The sequence below is a fragment of the Neoarius graeffei genome, chromosome 14 (genome assembly GCF_027579695.1).
Source record: "Neoarius graeffei isolate fNeoGra1 chromosome 14, fNeoGra1.pri, whole genome shotgun sequence".
NCBI lineage: Eukaryota > Metazoa > Chordata > Actinopteri > Siluriformes > Ariidae > Neoarius > Neoarius graeffei.
This window is the reverse complement of record NC_083582.1, coordinates 49,451,906-49,470,394: the sequence shown is the minus strand read 5'-3', so window position 1 is coordinate 49,470,394 and position 18,489 is coordinate 49,451,906. Positions and strand designations below refer to the sequence as shown.

General features: G+C 42.9%; 1 protein-coding gene across 2 annotated transcripts in view; it reads left to right on the top strand.

Annotated features, from left to right (window-relative positions):
- The window catches only part of osbpl7 (oxysterol binding protein-like 7), a 30,678-nt gene that overhangs the window by 3,724 nt on the left and 8,465 nt on the right, over positions 1-18,489 (top strand). Inside the window, exons 7-19 of one of the 2 annotated variants that reach the window (XR_009656496.1) lie at positions 4,490-4,625; positions 4,826-4,944; positions 5,052-5,120; positions 5,595-5,730; positions 5,888-6,021; positions 6,189-6,281; positions 6,516-6,663; positions 6,805-7,094; positions 10,478-10,615; positions 10,697-10,760; positions 10,865-10,943; positions 11,026-11,170; positions 11,367-11,437. Coding sequence is in view for 1 of the 2 variants with exons in the window: in XM_060939895.1 (XP_060795878.1) it covers positions 4,490-4,625; positions 4,826-4,944; positions 5,052-5,120; positions 5,595-5,730; positions 5,888-6,021; positions 6,189-6,281; positions 6,516-6,663; positions 6,805-7,094; positions 10,478-10,615; positions 10,697-10,760; positions 10,865-10,943; positions 11,026-11,170; positions 11,287-11,437 (1,702 nt within the window). In the remaining variant the exon portion in view is untranslated. Of the gene's footprint in view, positions 1-4,489; positions 4,626-4,825; positions 4,945-5,051; positions 5,121-5,594; positions 5,731-5,887; positions 6,022-6,188; positions 6,282-6,515; positions 6,664-6,804; positions 7,095-10,477; positions 10,616-10,696; positions 10,761-10,864; positions 10,944-11,025; positions 11,171-11,286; positions 11,438-18,489 lie in introns of both variants that reach the window. The other variant, XM_060939895.1, reaches the window with a different exon arrangement.

Here is an 18,489-nt window from a genome sequence, read left to right as displayed (position 1 = left end):
GTTGTGGAAGGACCTGAAGTGAGCAGTTCATATGAGGAAACCCAACAACATCCCAGAGTTGAAGCTGTTCTGTATGGAGGAATGGGCTAAAATTCCTCCAAGCCGGTGTGCAGGACTGATCAACAGTTACCGGAAATGTTTAGTTGCAGTTATTGCTGCACAAGGGGGTCATGCCAGATACTGAAAGCAAAGGTTCATATACTTTTTCCACTCACAGATACTGTATGTAATATTGGATCATTTTCTTCAATAAATAAATGGCCAAGGATAATATTTTTGTCTCATTTGTTTAACTGGGTTCTCTTTATCTACTTTTAGGACTTGTGTGAAAATCTGATGATGTTTTAGGTCATATTTATGCAGAAATATAGAAAATTGTAAAGGGTTCACAAACTTTCAAGCACCACTGTAATTAAAGGTAGACTGCTTTTCAGATTTTTCAAGTGTAGGTCATAAAAAGAATTTTCCCTGACACCCAATTATTTTTGTTTAGTGGACCAAAAGCTACTGAATTCAAATCACAGACTTCAATTTTATTAGTTTTTTTTAAATAGAACAATTAATGAATTTAGGGCCATGTGGCCCTAAATTCTCCACTATTTTTTCCTGCTTCACCATGACCCAATTCAAGATACTAGGTCATGCATCACGTGATGGGCTTTCCCCCTTCACGCAAGGCATTGTGGGATACAAATTTGAAACAGGAGAGAAAATTGGAGAACACGAGTGTGCGAATGAAATGTGAAAGACCGACTACAGTAACAGAAAGTGAGAAGAAAAGATGTTATGTTGTGAAGGAAAGGAAAAGCAGGACCAAACTAATAAATATCGGTGGTCAGCGAGCACCTTAGTGTGATCAGCTGTTCGTTTAGCGACAGAATAATGTAACTGTCACTGTACGGTCAAGGTAAACCTGCGCAGGCGCACATGGACTTCCCCTGTTTGCTTGACTGTGCGAAGTGCGCGATTTCATGCACATTATTTGCTAGGGACTCACCTCAAATTAAATAACTTCCCAGCCACAGAATGGCCTGATATTTTGTGAGATATTACAGAAATAAACATATATCACAATGACTAAACTTCAAAGGGAACAAAATTTCATTGATTTTATGAAATCGAAAGGCTGTCTAGTTTTAATGTCAGTAATATCCATAATGTCTCATTAACTAGCATGATGATATGTCTGTGAAGTTTCTCAGTCATCCAGGTCAGTAAACTGTGGGTGGTAAAAAAAAGCAACTGGACTTGCTTGAAGATTCTTGAAGACGTTTCACCTCTCATCCGAAAGGCTTCTTCAGTTCTGTCTGACTAATAGGGAGTATCAGGTATTTATCCTCTCATGGATGAAAAGCAATCCTCCTAAGGTGTCGTTGAGTCATCCTGTTGGTGTGGGTCACTGGGGACTGGGTGTGAACAGCCTAGAGAGTCGTTGGGGTGATCAATGGATTGTTGGTTCTCTCTGTCCTCCTGTGAGTCACTGAAAACAGCTGGGTTTTGGTGTGCATTCAGTTGTCTGGGAAGTGTGCCAAGGACTGCATTGTAGGTGGCTGATAAATGATGTCTTAGACCACCACCTCTGTTCAGTGATGGCCATTCCAGGTTGACAAAAATGGCTTCTTTAACTCCTCGCTCATACCAACGATCCTCTCTGGCTAAAATGTGTACATTGCAATCCTGAAATGAGTGTCCTTTGTTGTTAAGATGAAGATAGACAGCAGAGTCCTGGCCTGAGGAACTCACTGTACTGAATTGCATGCACTACGTTGTCCTGTTTGTGTCTGGCTATTCTGTCCTTAGGGTGGACCAGTTTCTGCTTCAGAGAGTTAAAGAAGCCATGCAGTGTAGCATGTAGTGTATGCAATTCAGTGCAGTGAGGAAAGCACAGACTCGTATATTGGGGATACAAAACAACCGCTTCACAGATGCATGGCTCAACACAGGAGAGCCAGTTCCTCAGACCAGGACTCTGCTGTCTATCTTCATCTTAACAACAAAGGACACTCATTTCAGGATTGCAACGTATGCATTTTAGCCAGAGAGGATCGTTGGTATGAGCGAGGAGTTAAAGAAGCCATTTTCGTCAACTTGGAATGGCCATCACTGAACAGAGGTGGTGGTCTAAGACATCATTTATCAGCCACCTACAATGCAGTCCTTGGCACACTTCCCAGACAACTGAATGCACACCAAAACCCAGCTGTTTTCAGTGACTCACAGGAGGACAGAGAGAACCAACAATCCATTGATCACCCCAATGACTCTCTAGGCCGTTCACACCCAGCCCCCAGTGACCCACACCAACAGGATGACTCAACGACACCTTAGGATTGCTTTTCATCCATGAGAGGATAAATACCTGATACTCTCTATTAGTCAGACAGAACTGAAGAAGCCTTTCGGATGAGAGGTGAAACGTCTTCAAGAATCTTCAAGCAAGTCCAGTTGCTCTTTTTACCACCCACAGTTTAGCATGATGATAGCTCTACTGATGCAAGCTAGCTTGCATGCTTTATATTTTTGTGGTTTTTAATTTCCTTTTGGTTTGAGACGCTTGAAGAAGAAGCCTTTATTTGTCACATGTACACTCAAACACAGCAAAATTCTTCATCTGCATTTAACCCATCTGAAACAGTGAACACACGCTCACATAACCACAGCAGTGGGCAGCTATGCTACAGCACCCAGGGAGCAGTTGGGGTTAGGTGCTTTACTCAAGGGCATTTCAGCCATGATACAGACGGAGGGGAAAGTGCTGTTCATTCACTCAATTCCCCTTGCATTTTTCCTGCCAGTCACAGGAATCAAACCAGTAGCCCTTTGGGCCCAAGGCTGCTTCTGTAACCTTCAGGCCATGGCTACCCTGTTTGTACTTGAATGGGTGTTTAAAAAGCCAAATGCACAGGAAATGTAGCCAGTTACAAATAAATACGCTAAAGGATTATTCACCTCCTATTCTTATTATCAAGTGTGATAGAATTTAAATTTGATATGTATTTTAAGCGGGGCGGCACGGTGGTGTAGTGGTTAGTGCTGTCGCCTCACAGCAAGAAGGTCCGGGTTCGAGCCCCGTGGCCAGCGAGGGCCTTTCTGCGTGGAGTTTGTATTTTTCTCCCCGTGTCCACGTGGGTTTCCTCCGGGTGCTCCGGTTTCCCCCACAGTCCAAAGACATGCAGGTTAGGTTAACTGGTGACTCTAAGTTGAGCGTAGGTGTGAATGTGAGTGTGAATGGTTGTCTGTGTCTATGTGTCAGCCCTGTGATGACCTGGCGACTTGTCCAGGGTGTACCCCGCCTTTCGCCCGTAGTCAGCTGGGATAGGCTCCAGCTTGCCTGCGACCCTGTAGAACAGGATAAAGCGGCTAGAGATAATGAGAATGAGATGTATTTTAAGCAAGGAATAACACAACACAACAGAACCAGGTGTGTAAAGATAATAGAAATAACATAACAAATGATGGGATGGTGTGATGCTGTTACCACAACAAAATGGATTAGTTTCCTCTAACAGCACATCCCAAAGTGTTTTACTTCTCTTGTACTGCAGCAATTTGCCAACAATTATACTTTTTAATTTATTTATTGATGTCTCCTATGGGCGGCACGGTGGTGTAATGGTTAGCGCTGTCACCTCACAGCAAGAAAGTCCTGGGTTCGAGCCCAGTGGCCGGTGAAGGCCTTTCTGTGTGGAGTTTGCATGTGTCTGCGTGGGTTTCCTCCGGGTGCTCCGGTTTCCCGCACAGTCCAAAGACATGCAGGTTAGGTTAATTGGTGGCTCTAAATTGACTGTAGGTGTGAATGGTTGTTTGTCTCTATGTGTCAGCCCTGCGATGATCTGGCAACTTGTCCAGGGTGTACCCCGCCTCTTGCCTATAGTCAGCTGGGATAGGCTCCAACTTGCCTGCGACCCTGTAGAACAGGATAAGCGGCTACAGATGATGGATGGATGTCTCCTACTTGTAGCCGTTTATAGTTACATGCGAATTAATTTTATTATTTGAGTTGTGATAGTAAAACAGTATAAACAGTTATTCCTTCTACCAGCCTCTCTTTTTTCTCAAACACCACAGCTTGTCAGGTTACTGAAAAACCAGAAGATCTTCTGTCATGAGCATTCTCTTGTGATGGAAATTTACTGACTGTTAAAAAGTGCTGACACTCATGACTCCCTCCATAAATGTTAAATAACTGTCTCCTTACAGAAAGCTTCACCATATCAACAATTGCATCCTTTTCTTTAAGCAACAGCATATAATTATTAATAAAGAAAGGCAAAGATACTTGAAAATGATATATATTATATATATCATATGTAATGTACAGTAAAGTTCTCATACTTTTTATTTCCCACCTCTGCCAACGGTTAAATAGAGGTGAAATAGAGACCATACAGGTTTGATATAAATGTTCAGAACACAATCTCTCTGATGGATGGAATGCTTAATAGACTGAGGTTTAAGATGTGCCTGAAAATAATGATGACTTTTTCAGTACCAGAGCATGTCTGACTCTTACCTGGGCGATATGGCAGCTAAGAGTGAAGACCCGCATGTTGCAGACACTGGTGTCAGTGGGAAAGTGTGTGCTTGGCTGCAGCAGACCCAGGGCCGAGACAGCTGCACTCACGGTATTTTAATACTTGGTCTTGCCTGCAATCTGTTTATTTTAAACACACACATACAGAACCATGAAAAACCTTTAAGCTCATAATATAGCCAGGTAAATGCTTCTGTGGAGTTGTAGTGACTGGAATTTAAGAAGACCCATGCCCTTAACATAAGACGACGTGCCCGTGGTTTTAGCTGTATTGTCTGTATTTCTGTCCAGAACTGAACCGCTGTCAAATCGATCTGAATGATTTAAATTGCTTGGTCCAGAAGCTGCACACTCTAGAGTTAGGCAAGACTGTTAACAATGGAGAACTAAAGAGGATCATCAGCATGCAGGTGACGAAGACTTTCTACAGTCTTAATACTATGTGACTATTAATCTTTTAAAAATAAAATTGGGTACAGAGCAGATGTTTGACCAGTGCGTTATGTTTAAACCACAGAATCTTACACTTGAAAAGCCCAAGAAGAAATCTGGCAGGATATGGGGACACTCTAATACACTTGGAGTGGTAAGCCAGATGTTTTAAAAGCTGTGTGATTACATAATCATGTCTAGTTTTGGGAACCAATATTAATTCCTCCCGCTCACTTATACATATTTAGTATTTTAGTGAAGCAGAAATTAGTAATGAGATAAACATTCTCCATACAGTTTAATTTCAATCATTATAATTATAATATAATTATTTTTTATTTGTGTTGTCAGTTAGTGTAAAACTGTCAATAATTAAATTGCCTAATTTTTTTTAACATTAAGCCATTGCATAGGATTACTAAATCGGTGAGTCAAGAGGATTTTTAAGTGATTTTACTTTCCAACATAAAAGCCCCCCTATACTCTACACCTTTGTATGGATAAAAAGTCCCTATTATAATTTTCATCCTATGACTTTTGAGACATTGAGAAGCAAAAGTAATTCTTTATAAGATGCATTTTTCTCCTCTGAGAATTGGACTATTATGTTTTGTCCTATCGTTTTCAGTTCTCATCGTCCCACCTGGGTGCCTCAGTGCCATCCATCCCTGACTATGTCTACACCCAGCTTACTCCCTCAGCCTCCTCTAGCAACCCTGAAAGCAGAAAGATCTACCAGGACATCTGCACCGTGTCCCAAAGATGTGAGGAATACTAGAACTAAACAAAAAAAATCACATTTTTTTTTCTTCAGCAGGAAAAGATCTCACTACTTGGAAACAAAGAGACAATGAATGATATTTACTTGAAGAACGTTATGTAACCTCAAAACTGATAGTTTGTCCTCTTGCTCCAACACAGTGCATACCTCTCTGAGGTCTGTGCATGAAGCTCTGTTTCAAGAGCGCCAGCGACTCCAGGACACCTGGTCCAGCAGCGATCTTCACCAGAACACTTCTGCTCAAATGAATGACATATGTAACACCCTGACTGAGGTAAGATTGTCCATCAGTTATTCAAAGCATAGTCAAGTTTGTTTTGAATGCCTGAAAATGAATCGTTGATGAATTCTGTTTTAATGCTGTTGCTGTACGCTTCTGTAGCAATGTGCAGGATATGCATTCGCCATTGTGTAGAAGTATGCATATGTGTGTATGTTCAGTTAGATGTGAAGTTCCGGCAAACACAAATCCACACAAGGTCAGAGTGCTCTGACTCCTCTGAGGAATCCTATCGCACTGTGACCCTGAGAAAGGTGTGTCCCTCCCCAAGCTGAAGCTCACCACCTAGCTAATTTCCCATTTCTTTTTTTCCTCATGCTTCTCTTCTTCCTCCTCTCTCAACAGTTTCTTTGCATGTGCCTGGGTTTCATCAGCTCGATCAATTAAACGCTCGTCAGCATTTCTCGCTTCTCCTTCCAGTCATTTTCAAAGCATTTGAGTGACATGCACTTTGATTTCTCAGTACATTTCTTGTTCCTGCTCTTTAGTCTGACTCCATATGCCGTTCCTCAGTGGCAGACTCAGTGACGGAGTATTTTGATGCATATGATGAGATTTGTAGGAGATTCTCTGAGGCATCAGATGAGTCAGGTCTGAGTGATGCCTCCAGCAATTCAGAGCCTGAGGAAGACCATGGTTGGTATCCATATTCATATGATGTTTGGGTTTCTGGAATCATACCATGATCATGCTGCTCATGTGGTTTATTTGCCAGAAAGATTATATGGATCAGTTTATTGAATTATATCATTTCCCCTCTACTCATATAATCTGTAGTAAGAACAACACAGAAGTACCGTGCCAGTCTTTCCAAAGCATCAGCAAAACCCAGCCGTATCTTGGGAAGCACTGGCCACCGCACCAAACTGCCTGCAGTTTGCCCTGATAACAGTCACGTAGGCCTTATAACCATCCTTTATAACAACATCGGGAAGGACCTGTCACGTGTATCCATGCCTGCAGTCCTGAATGAGCCGGTCAATCTACTCCAGAGGCTCTGTGAGGAACTGGAGTATTCAGAGCTACTGGACACAGCCAACAATACTGACGACCCTTACGAGAGAATGGTATTGATTACGATTTAGAGTTAATGAGTGTTATGCTATGTATATATATGACATACAGTGGTGCTTGAAAGTTTGTGAACCCTTTAGAATTTTCTATATTTCTGCATAAATATGACCTAAAACATCATCAGATTTTCACACAAGTCCTAAAAGTAGATAAAGAGAACCCAGTTAAACAAATGAGACAAAAATATTATACTTGGTCATTTATTTATTGAGGAAAATGATCCAATATTACATATCTGTGACTGGAAAAAGTATGTGAACCTCTAGGATTAGCAGTTAATTTGAAGGTGAAATTAGAGTCAGGTGTTTTCAATCAATGGGATGACAATCAGGTGTGAGTGGGCACCCTGTTTTATTTAAAGATCAGGGATCTATCAAAGTCTGATCTTCACAACACATGTTTGTGGAAGAGTATCATGGCACGAACAAAGGAGATTTCTGAGGACCTCAGAAAAAGCATTGTTGATGCTCATCAGGCTGGAAAAGGTTACAAAACCATCTCTAAAGAGTTTAGACTCCACCAATCCACAGTCAGAAAGATTGTGTACAAATGGAGGAAATTCAAGACCATTGTTACCCTCCCCAGGGGTGGTCGACCAACAAAGATCACTCCAAGAGCAAGGCGTGTAATAGGCGACAAGGTCACAAAGGACCCCAGGGCAACTTCTAAGCAACTGAAGGCCTCTCACATTGGCTAATGCTAATATTCGTGAGTCCACCATCAGGAGAACACTGAACAACAATGGTGTGCATGGCAGGGTTGCAAGGAGAAAACCACTGCTCTCCAAAAAGAATGTTGCTGCTCGTCTGCAGTTTGCTAAAGATCACGTGGACAAGCCAGAAGGCTATTGGAAAAATGTTTTATGGATGGATGAGACCAAAATAGAATTTTTGATTTAAATGAGAAGTGTTATGTTTGGAGAAAGGAAAACACTGCATTCCAGCATAAGAACCTTATCCCATCTGTGAAACATGGTGGTGGTAGTATCATGGTTTGGGCCTGTTTTGCTGCATCTGGGCCAGGACAGCTTGCCATCATTGATGGGACAATTAATTCTGAATTATACCAGCAAATTCTCAAGGAAACTGTCAGGACATTTGTCCATGAACTGAACCTCAAGAGAAGGTGGGTCATGCAGCAAGACAACGACCCTAAGCACACAAGTCGTTCTACCAAAGAATGGTTAAAGAAGAATAGAGTTAATGTTTTGGAATGGCCAAGTCAAAGTCCTGACCTTAATCCAATCGAAATGTTTTGGAAGGACCTGAAGCGAGTAGTTCATGTGAGGAAACCCACCAACATCCCAGAGTTGAAGCTGTTCTGTATGGAGGAATGGGCTAAAATTCCTCCAAGCCGGTGTGCAGGACTGATCAACAGTTACCGGAAACATTTAGTTGCAGTTATTGCTGCACAAGGGGGTCACACCAGATACTGAAAGCAAAGGTTCATATACTTTTTCCAGTCACAGATATGTAATATTGGATCATTTTCCTCAATAAATAAATGACCAAGTATAATATTTTTGTCTCATTTGTTTAACTGGGTTCTCTTTATCTACTTTTAGGACTTGTGTGAAAATCTGATGATGTTTTAGGTCATATTTATGCAGAAATATAGAAAATTCTAAAGGGTTCACAAACTTTCAAGCACCACTGTATAGTTGAGAGGTTTGAAGAATTGATTTGTTGTATCCATGTGTAATCAGGCTGAGGTACAATTACTTTGGCCTACGGTACACTGACTACACAAAGAAAAAAATGTAGCTTCTTACCTCTACGTAATAGTGGCTTCTATTAAAGTATAAATCATACAGCAGGCAAATCAGGTGAAAGTTCAAATCCAGTCCAAATTGCTTGAAACTGCTCTCATTGAATTCAGAATTGAAAGCAGAACAACATACTTTTTACAGAATTAAAATATGTTTATCCGTTCTTGAGATATTACAAAGCAAAGACTGAAAAAATGGATTCATTTTTAGAAAACTGCCGTTATATTCTGTATGAGGATAATATGGTCCAAAATGGGCCTCATTAACGAATGAGATCAAATGTTTTTTTCTTCATAACTTTTGTATTTTTCAAGATATTTACATGGAAGTTGGCAGGTGCATATAATAGTTGTGTACTAAAGACAAAGTTTGAAATTTTAGTAAAAACAAATTATGCAAATTAGTATTTAATTAGTATTAATTAGGCAAAATAGGTAAAACTGTTAAATCGGTACGCTCAATAAAAAATTAATAAAAGATTATTTCTACTACCCTCTTTGTGCTCTGTTGGCCTCTGTATTTCTCAAAAGTAGGGCCTACTAGTGTTTATATTAAAGAAAATAAATGACAATATTCACAGCTTTCAAGGCGAACCTCGAAAAAACTGTGTGATCCACATCCAATAAACAATTCCCATTAATTGAAATGAAATTGACACTCGCATTTCTGACCTCCGTTTTTAAAAGAAATATCATTCTGACCACTAAGATCTCAATATTTTTCATTAAAACAACTACATTTATATTCTAAAATAGTTGTTTATCTACATGAATCAGTTTTATTTGAAAAAACAAGTAGGTAAAGCTATGAAAACTCACTTCAAAGTCTCCCGTGAAGCATAACATCAAAACTAGCAGATGGAAAATTTTGCTGAATACTTCATCAGAAACAATAAGAGCTGGGGAACATCCCTATAAAAATCATCTGACTGATATTCATGAGTGACCCAGTCAGAAACCGATCAGAAGAAAGAGAGCCTGACTGCTTTCCTGTGACTCAAAAAGGACTGGCAGTTTTCCGACATCCTGCGAGCAGAGAGTGTACTCTGTTGTACCAACTTCAACCTGCCGTTACTTCCAAAGTACTGAACAGATCTTAACAAGATAAATTTCTTTGAAAAGCAGAGATTATAAGCTTTTTAATGATATCATTCATGATAGAAAATATTCAAGAGTTAAGCCATGACAGATTTGGAAACTTAAATGAGCGTCTGCATGCGCAATTTTCACAGCACGGCCAGCAAGCGTCTGATATACCTGCATACAGGTTTAGAGTTTACTTTACAAATGCCTTTGAATAAAGGATTCATGAAATTATAAAAACATGCTTTGCATTAATGTTTTTTTGACTGCCCCAACAACCGCCCTTAGATATCCACTATAACTGAATTAGCATTAAACAGATTGCATTTATAGTTCATGGTAATTACACAGATGCTACAGATGCAGTAGATAGTTATGAATTTGAATTATGCATAAATATTCCTTTAAAAACATGCAATATAATATATTGTTAATTGCACATATAAATGTATGCTGTATATATAACATTTAATATACTGTTAAAACTCAGTTCAGTGTTTAGTAATGTTGTTTTGTTTATGTTTAGGTGTACATTGCTGCCTTTGCTATCTCTGGCTATTCTACAGCTCAGTATCGTAACCGTTATAAGCCCTTTAACCCAGTGCTGGGAGAGACATTTGAGTGTGTAAGGGAAGACAGGGGTTTCCGCTATATTAGTGAACAGGTAGGTGACAGTTCAAACTGAGTTTAAATTAGAAAAATCTGTTAAAGGGCTCTTTCTCATTCACTACCTTTCTATCCTCAGGTGTGTCATCACCCACCCATCTCTGCCTGCCATGCTGTCTCTGACAACTTCTGTTTTTGGCAGGGTGGGCCCTCATAACAAAAGTTAACAATTTACATTAAAAAAATATGCATCATGGATCAACAATTAAAAACACTTTGTGTAAGTTAAAATTTTTTTTGTGTGCAGATCAGCGATGGAAGAATAAATTCTGGGGAAAGTCTTTAGAGATAATGCCAGCTGGAATGGTGAATGTGACTCTATCAAGGTAATATCCCTATTTTCTTTCAAATGGATGATGTGAATATTTTAAACAGATGCAAGGAGTCTGAGCATTTGTGTGTGTTTAGGTATGGAGACCACTATGAATGGAATAAAGTGGTGACGTGCATTCATAATGTTCTCAGTCAGCAGCGCTATCTAGAGCACTATGGAGAAGTAACAATCAGCAACCTGAACAATTCGGTCTGTACCTGTAAAATCACGTTTGTTAAGGTGAGAGAAGTTTTTGAGTCCAGCTTTTGTGACAGCTTTTTCATCCATATACTGAAAAGAACAATCACTATATACTCAGTTGATCATTCAAATCCTTCTCTCTGTTCCTCTGTCAGTCTCGCTATTGGGGCTCAAATGCAAATAAAAATGAGGTTCAAGGCCAAGTACTTGACCAGAGTGGTAATGTAATACACAGATTCGGAGGATTCTGGCATGAGGGGATATTCTGTGACACACTACCCAACCCACAATGTATTTGGAAGCCATGTAAGTTAAAATTCTAAGATAAATAAATCTTATTTAACTCTTATTTAATGTAATTTTATTTGTTTATTTATTTATTCTATCCACATTCACTGGATATGAGCAATCATGTGCACTGATTGGCTAAACAACTACTAGGCTATCAGCTCATATACCATGAGTAGAGAAAAACAAAATAGCGGAGCATATTGCTGAACCAACTGAGGATGAAATAAAAACTGTACTTAAAAACAAACCCCCAAAAATACAAAATAAAAGCAACAAAATATGGAATAAAAGTATTTCATGGAAAGAATATATATATATATATATATATATATATATATATATATATATATATATATATAATTTTTTTCAATAATTATTATAATAGCATTTTTTACAAATTGCTACTGTCATTTCGCCGGTTTGTTTACATTCTAAGCGGAAATGATTTTGTCGGACGTTATGTATAAAGTTTTAATTTATCAAATTTGCAAAATAAAAATGCTTTGTTTCTAAAAATCCAGTGAATGTGGATAGAATAAAACAGTTCTTCCATTCAATCTTGTTGTACATGGCTTATAGCCAACTTGGCGCTATTGTGCCTCATCAGCTATCAGTTAATGTATGACTTGATTTCATGGAATAACTGTTTTAATAATAATAACAATAAAAAATAAATTTTATATATATATATATATATACACATACATACAGTGGTGCTTGAAAGTTTGTGAACCCTTTAGAATTTTCTATATTTCTGCATAAATATGACCTAAAACATCATCAGATTTTCACACAAGTCCTAAAAGTAGATAAAGAGAACCCAGTTAAACAAATGAGACAAAAAATATTATACTTGGTCATTTATTTATTGAGGATAATGATCCAATATTACATAGCTGTGAGTGGCAAAAGTATGTGAACCTCTAGGATTAACAGTTAATTTGAAGGTGAAATTAGAGTCAGGTGTTTTCAATTAATGGGATGACAATCAGGTGTGAGTGGGCACCCTGTTTTATTTAAAGAACAGGGATCTATCAAAGTCTGAGCTTCACAACACATGTTTGTGGAAGTGTATCATGGCACGAAGAAAGGAGATTTCTGAGGACCTCAGAAAAAGTGTTGTTGATGCTCATCGGGCTGGAAAAGGTTACAAAACCATCTCTAAAGAGTTTGGACTCCACCAATCCACAGCCAGACAGATTGTCTCGTCTCGTCTTCTTCCACTTTATCTGGGACCGGGTCGCGGAGGCAGCAGTCTAAGCATGGAAGCCCAAACGTCCCTCTCCCCAGACACCTCGGTCAGCTCCTCGGGAAGAACACCGAGGCGTTCCCAGGCCAGCCGAGAGACATAGTCCCTCCAGCATGTCCTGGGTCTTCCCCGGGACCTCCTCCCAGGGGGACATGCCTGGAACACCTCCCCAGGGACACATTGGGACACATTGGGACCTCCCCAGGGACAGATTGTGTACAAATGGAGGAAATTCAAGACCATTGTTACCATCCCCAGGAGTGGTCGACCAACAAAGATCACTCCAAGAGTAAGGCATGTAATAGTCTGTGAGGTCACAAAGGACCCCAGGGTCTAAGCAACTGAAGGCCTCTCTCACATTGGCTAATGTTAATGTTCATGAGTCCACCATCAGGAGAACACTGAACAACAATGGTGTGCATGGCAGGGCTGCAAGGAGAAAGCCACTGCTCTCCAAAAAGAACATTGCTGCTCATCTGCAGTTTGTTAAAGATCACGTGGACAAGCCAGAAGGCTATTGGAAAAATGTTTTGTGGATGGATGAGACCAAAATAGAACTTTTTGGTTTAAATGAGAAGCATTATGTTTGGAGAAAGGAAAACACTGCGTTCCAGCATAAGAACCTTATCCCATCTGTGAAACATGGTGGTGGTAGTATCATGGTTTGGGCCTGTTTTGCTGCATCTGGGCCAGGACGGCTTGCCATCATTGATGGAACAATGACTTTTGAATTATACCAGTGAATTCTAAAGGAAAATGTCAGGACATCTGTCTGTGAACTGAATCTCAAGAGAAGGTGGGTCATGCAACAAGATAATGACCCTGAGCACACAAGTCGTTCTACCAAAGAATGGTTAAAGAAAAATAAAGTTAATATTTTGGAATGGCCAGGTCAAAGTCCTGACCTTAATCCAATCGAAATGTCATGGAAGAACCTGAAGTGAGCAGTTCATATGAGGAAACCCACCAACATCCCAGAGTTGAAGCTGTTCTGTACTGAGGAATGGGCTAAAATTCCTCCAAGCCGGTGTGCAGGACTGATCAACAGTTACCAGAAATGTTTAGTTGCAGTTATTGCTGCACAAGGGGGTCACACCAGATACTGAAAGCAAAGGTTCATATACTTTTGCCACTCACAGATATGTAATATTGGATCATTTTCCTCAATAAATAAATGACCAAGTATAATATTTTTGTCTCATTTGTTTAACTGGGTTCTCTTTATCTACTTTTAGGACTTGTGTGAAAATCTGATGATGTTTTAGGTCATATTTATGCAGAAGTATAGAAAATTCAAAAGTTATTTTTTAAAGTTATTATTATTAAAACAGTTATTCCATGAAATAAATAAATAAATAAATAAATAAATGTGTATATATATATATATATATATATATATATACACACACACACACACAAATTTGTTGGTACCCTTTCACGAAAAAAGGTTGTTGCAACCTTTAGCCGCAGTTACTGCTAACAAGCGATTTCTGTCACTCTCAATGAGACTTCTGCATCTGCCAACAGGTAGTTTGGCCCACTCTTCCTGAGCAAACTGCTCTAGCTATCTCAAGTTTGAAGGGTGCCTACACTGCACGTTTCCACTCTTTCCAGAGATGTTCTACAGGATTCACATCAAGGCTCATAGAAGACCACTTCAGAATAGTCCAGTGTTTTGTTCTGCGCTATTCTTGGGTGCTTTTAGCTGTGTGTTTTGGATCTTTATCCTGTTGGAGGACCTATGACCTGTGACTGAGATAGAGCTTTCTGACACTGGGTAGTACGTTTCACTCCAGAATGCCTTGATAGTCTTGAGATTTCATTGTGCCCTGCACAGATTCAAAACACCTTGTTAGTGTTTTGCTGGGATTCGAACCTGGTTCGTTGGTGTGATAATCCAGCAAACCCCCACTAGGCCACCAGGGGGATGACTCAAATGCAGAGGCGTGAGGCGGAAGTAGAAAAAGAATCAAAAGGTTTATTTAAACTATATACACTATATACAGGGCAAAACAAAAGACAAAAAAACCCAAAGAGTATAATCCAAAAGAAAAGCAAAGTGCAAAAATTCAAAAGCTAAGAAGATCAAAAAACACAGTACAAAGGAAACTGGAGATAAACATAACAGCACAAAGACTCCGTGACAAGAGGACTGAACTCAGGGGTATAAATAGACAAACTAATTAAGGACACAGGTGAAGATAATTAGGCAATTAACACAAACACAAAACACAGGAACAGTGGCGGCCTCTAGAGGCCAAAATAAACACGACATGAAAAGGAAATAACAGCGGCCTCTAGAGGCCAAAACAGTCCTAGTCCTAACAGGACCCCCCCCTCTAGGAGCGTCTCCTGACGTTCCCAGGGCGATCCGGATGGGCCGAATGGAAGTCCCGACATAGTTCTTTATCAAGAACATCCCGAGCAGGAACCCAGCAGCGCTCCTCAGGACCATAGCCCTCCCAGTCCACCAGATATTGCAACCCGCCGCGGACCCGGCGGGAGTCAAGCAGGCGATTCACAGTGAACACAGTCTGCCCCTGGAAGATGCGGGGGGGTGGGGGGTTCCTAGGGGCAGGGGCATACGTAGACGTCAGTACGGGCCGTAACAGGGAAACATGGAAAGTGGGGTTGATCCTCAGAGTCCGGGGCAACTGGAGCCGGTAGGAGACAGGGTTCACCCTGCGCACCACCTTGAAGGGGCCAATGTAGTGAGGAGCAAGCTTGCGGTTCTCCACCCGCAGTGGAAGGTCCTTAGTGGACAGCCAAACACGCTGCCCAGGGCGGAAAGCGTGTGCAGGTCTTCTATGGCGGTTGGCCTGAGTCTGGTTGGTTCTGGAGGTCTGTATGAGGGTCTTCCTGACCTTGCTCCAGGTCTTGCGACACCGTCTCACATATTGGTTGACCGAGGGCACCCCCGCGTCCTCCTCCTGGTCCGGGAACAGAGGTGGCTGGAACCCGAATTGGCACTGGAATGGCGACAGCTTGGTGGCCGATGACTGCAGGGTGTTGTGGGCGTACTCCGCCCATGGCAGCCAGGTGCTCCACGATGTCGGGTTATCCATAGCCAGGCCTCGCAGGGTGGTTTCCAGGTCCTGGTTGAGCCTCTCCGTCTGACCATTGGACTGTGGGTGAAACCCAGAGGAGAGGCTGGCAGTGGCTCCGATGACCTTGCAGAACCCGTGCCACACTCGGGAGGAGAACTGGGGCCCTCGGTCTGAGACGATGTCCTGTGGAAGACCAAAGACTCGGAAGACATGATTAAACAAAAGTTTCGCAGTTTCAAGAGCAGAGGGGAGTTTGCACAGTGGTATGAAGCGGCAGGCCTTGGAGAATCTGTCAACTAAGACCAAAATGACCGTGTTACCTTGTGACTCAGGGAGACCCGTGATAAAGTCGACTGCCACGTGGGACCAGGGACGCCGGGGAATGGTCAGAGGATGCAGGAGACCCTGGGGACGCTGTCGTGGGTTCTTGGTTCTGGTGCAAACCTCACAGGACAGGACAAATGACCTTACTTCCTTCTCCATGTTAGGCCACCAGAAGCGTCTTTTCAGGAAGTCCAGGGTCCTCCGAGCTCCCGGGTGGGCGGTGAGAGGGGAAGAGTGACCCCACTGGAGAACCTTGGCCCGGGCTTGATGTGGGACGTACAAGAGGCCTGGTGGCCCCGTCCCAGGACCGGGGTCCTGGCGTTGGGCTCGTCGGACAGCCTCCTCAATACCCCAGCGGACAGGGGCCACAATCCGGGACACAGGGATAATAGGCCCGACTTCATTCTCCCTGTTAGTGGCAGAGAACAGTCTGGACAGTGCGTCAGGTTTGGTGTTCTTGGAGCCGGGGCGGTATGAGAGGGTGAAGTCAAACCGACTGAAAAACAGGGCCCACCTAGCCTGTCGAGGGTTCAGTCTCTTGGCTTGCTGGAGGTACTCCAGGTTCTTGTGGTCAGTCCAAACCAGGAATGGATGTTGTGCTCCCTCCAGCCAGTGCCTCCACTCCTCAAGGGCCAGTTTGACCGCTAGCAGTTCTCGATCCCCCACATCGTACCGGGACTCAGCAGGACTCAGGCGGTGGGAGAAGTAAGCGCAGGGGTGCAGCTTTCCTTCCGAACGTTGAGAGAGCACCGCGCCGACACCACTGTCCGAGGCGTCCACCTCCACGATGAATGGTTGGGAGGTGTCCGGGAGAACCAGAATGGGTGCCGTGCAGAAGCGGTCCTTGAGGTCTTTGAACGCCTTTTCTGCCTGAGGAGACCAGCCATAAGATCCACCTGTCCCTTTGGTGAGGTCTGACATGGGTGCTGCCACAGAACTGAAGTTCCTGATGAACTTGCGGTAGAAGTTAGCGAATCCTAAGAACCGCTGAACCTCCTTAACGGACTTGGGAGTAGGCCAATCCCGGACGGCCAGGGTCTTGGCAGGGTCCATTTGGAGTTGGCCTGTCCGTACAATAAATCCCAGAAAGGAGACCTCGGGAACATGAAATTCGCATTTCTGGGCCTTGGCGAACAGATTGTTCTGTAGCAGCCTCTGGAGAACCTGGCGGACATGGTGGCGGTGCTCCTGCACGGTCTTGGAAAAGATAAGGATGTCGTCGAGGTAGACAAAAACGTATAGGTTAATCATGTCCCTTAAGACGTCGTTGATTAGGGCCTGAAAAACAGCTGGTGCGTTGGTGAGTCCGAAGGGCATCACCTGGTATTCGTAGTGCCCAGACGGGGTGTTAAAGGCAGTCTTCCACTCGTCTCCCTGTCGGATACGGATGAGGTGGTATGCGTTCCGTAGGTCCAACTTGGTGAAGACGGTGGCGCCTTGGAGCAGGTCGAAAGCTGTGGACATCAGCGGAAGGGGATATCGGTTGCGCACAGTGATCTTATTCAGGCCCCTGTAATCAATACATGGTCGGAGCCCCCCATCCTTCTTGCCGACAAAGAAGAAGCCGGCTCCAGCAGGTGAAGTGGAGGGTCGAATAAACCCAGAGACCAGGGCATCTTTGAGGTATTCCTCCATGGCCTTGCGTTCTGGCTGAGAGAGTGAAAACAGTCTGCCACGAGGAGGGGTAGTCCCAGGGAGCAAGTCGATGGCACAGTCGTAGGCCCGGTGCGGAGGAAGAACGGCGGCCCTGCTCTTGCTGAATACCTCCTTGAGATCCCAGTACTCTGTGGGAACTTGAGATAACTCGGTGAGATCAGGGGGCTCGGCAGGAGACACAGGAGAGCTAGAGAGCAGACAAGAGGCATGGCATGCAGGGCCCCATTCCACAACCTGGCTTGTTACCCAGTCTATGCGAGGGTTGTGGCGAGTAAGCCAAGGAAGGCCTAGAATAACTGGGAACTCAGGTGAAGGAATCAGGTGCAGGGATATTTCTTCCTTGTGACCTTGAGACTGGAGGAAGACTGGAGAAGTAACTTGGGTGACTCTACCATCACCTAACGCTTGGCCATCGAGGGCAGACACAGACAGAGGGACTTCAAGAGGTGCAGTAGGTATATTGATGCTTTGGGCAAAGTGAATATCCATAAAGTTCCCAGCCGCCCCTGAGTCTATCAAAGCTTGACAAGAGTGGACAGACTCACCCCAGGAGATGGAGACCGGGATGTAGATTCCTTGACCAGGGAGTCCGGGAGAGAGGGTAGGCCCCGTCACAACCCTCCCTCGGCTGGACGGGGCGGTCCTTTTCCCAAGAGTTCGGGACATGATGCTCGGAAGTGACCAGGCTTGCCACAGTAGATGCAGCACTTGTCCCTCCTTCTGCGCTCCCTCTCAGATGCGGAGAGGCGAGTACGACCCACTTGCATGGGTTCTGGACAGTCACTGAAGGA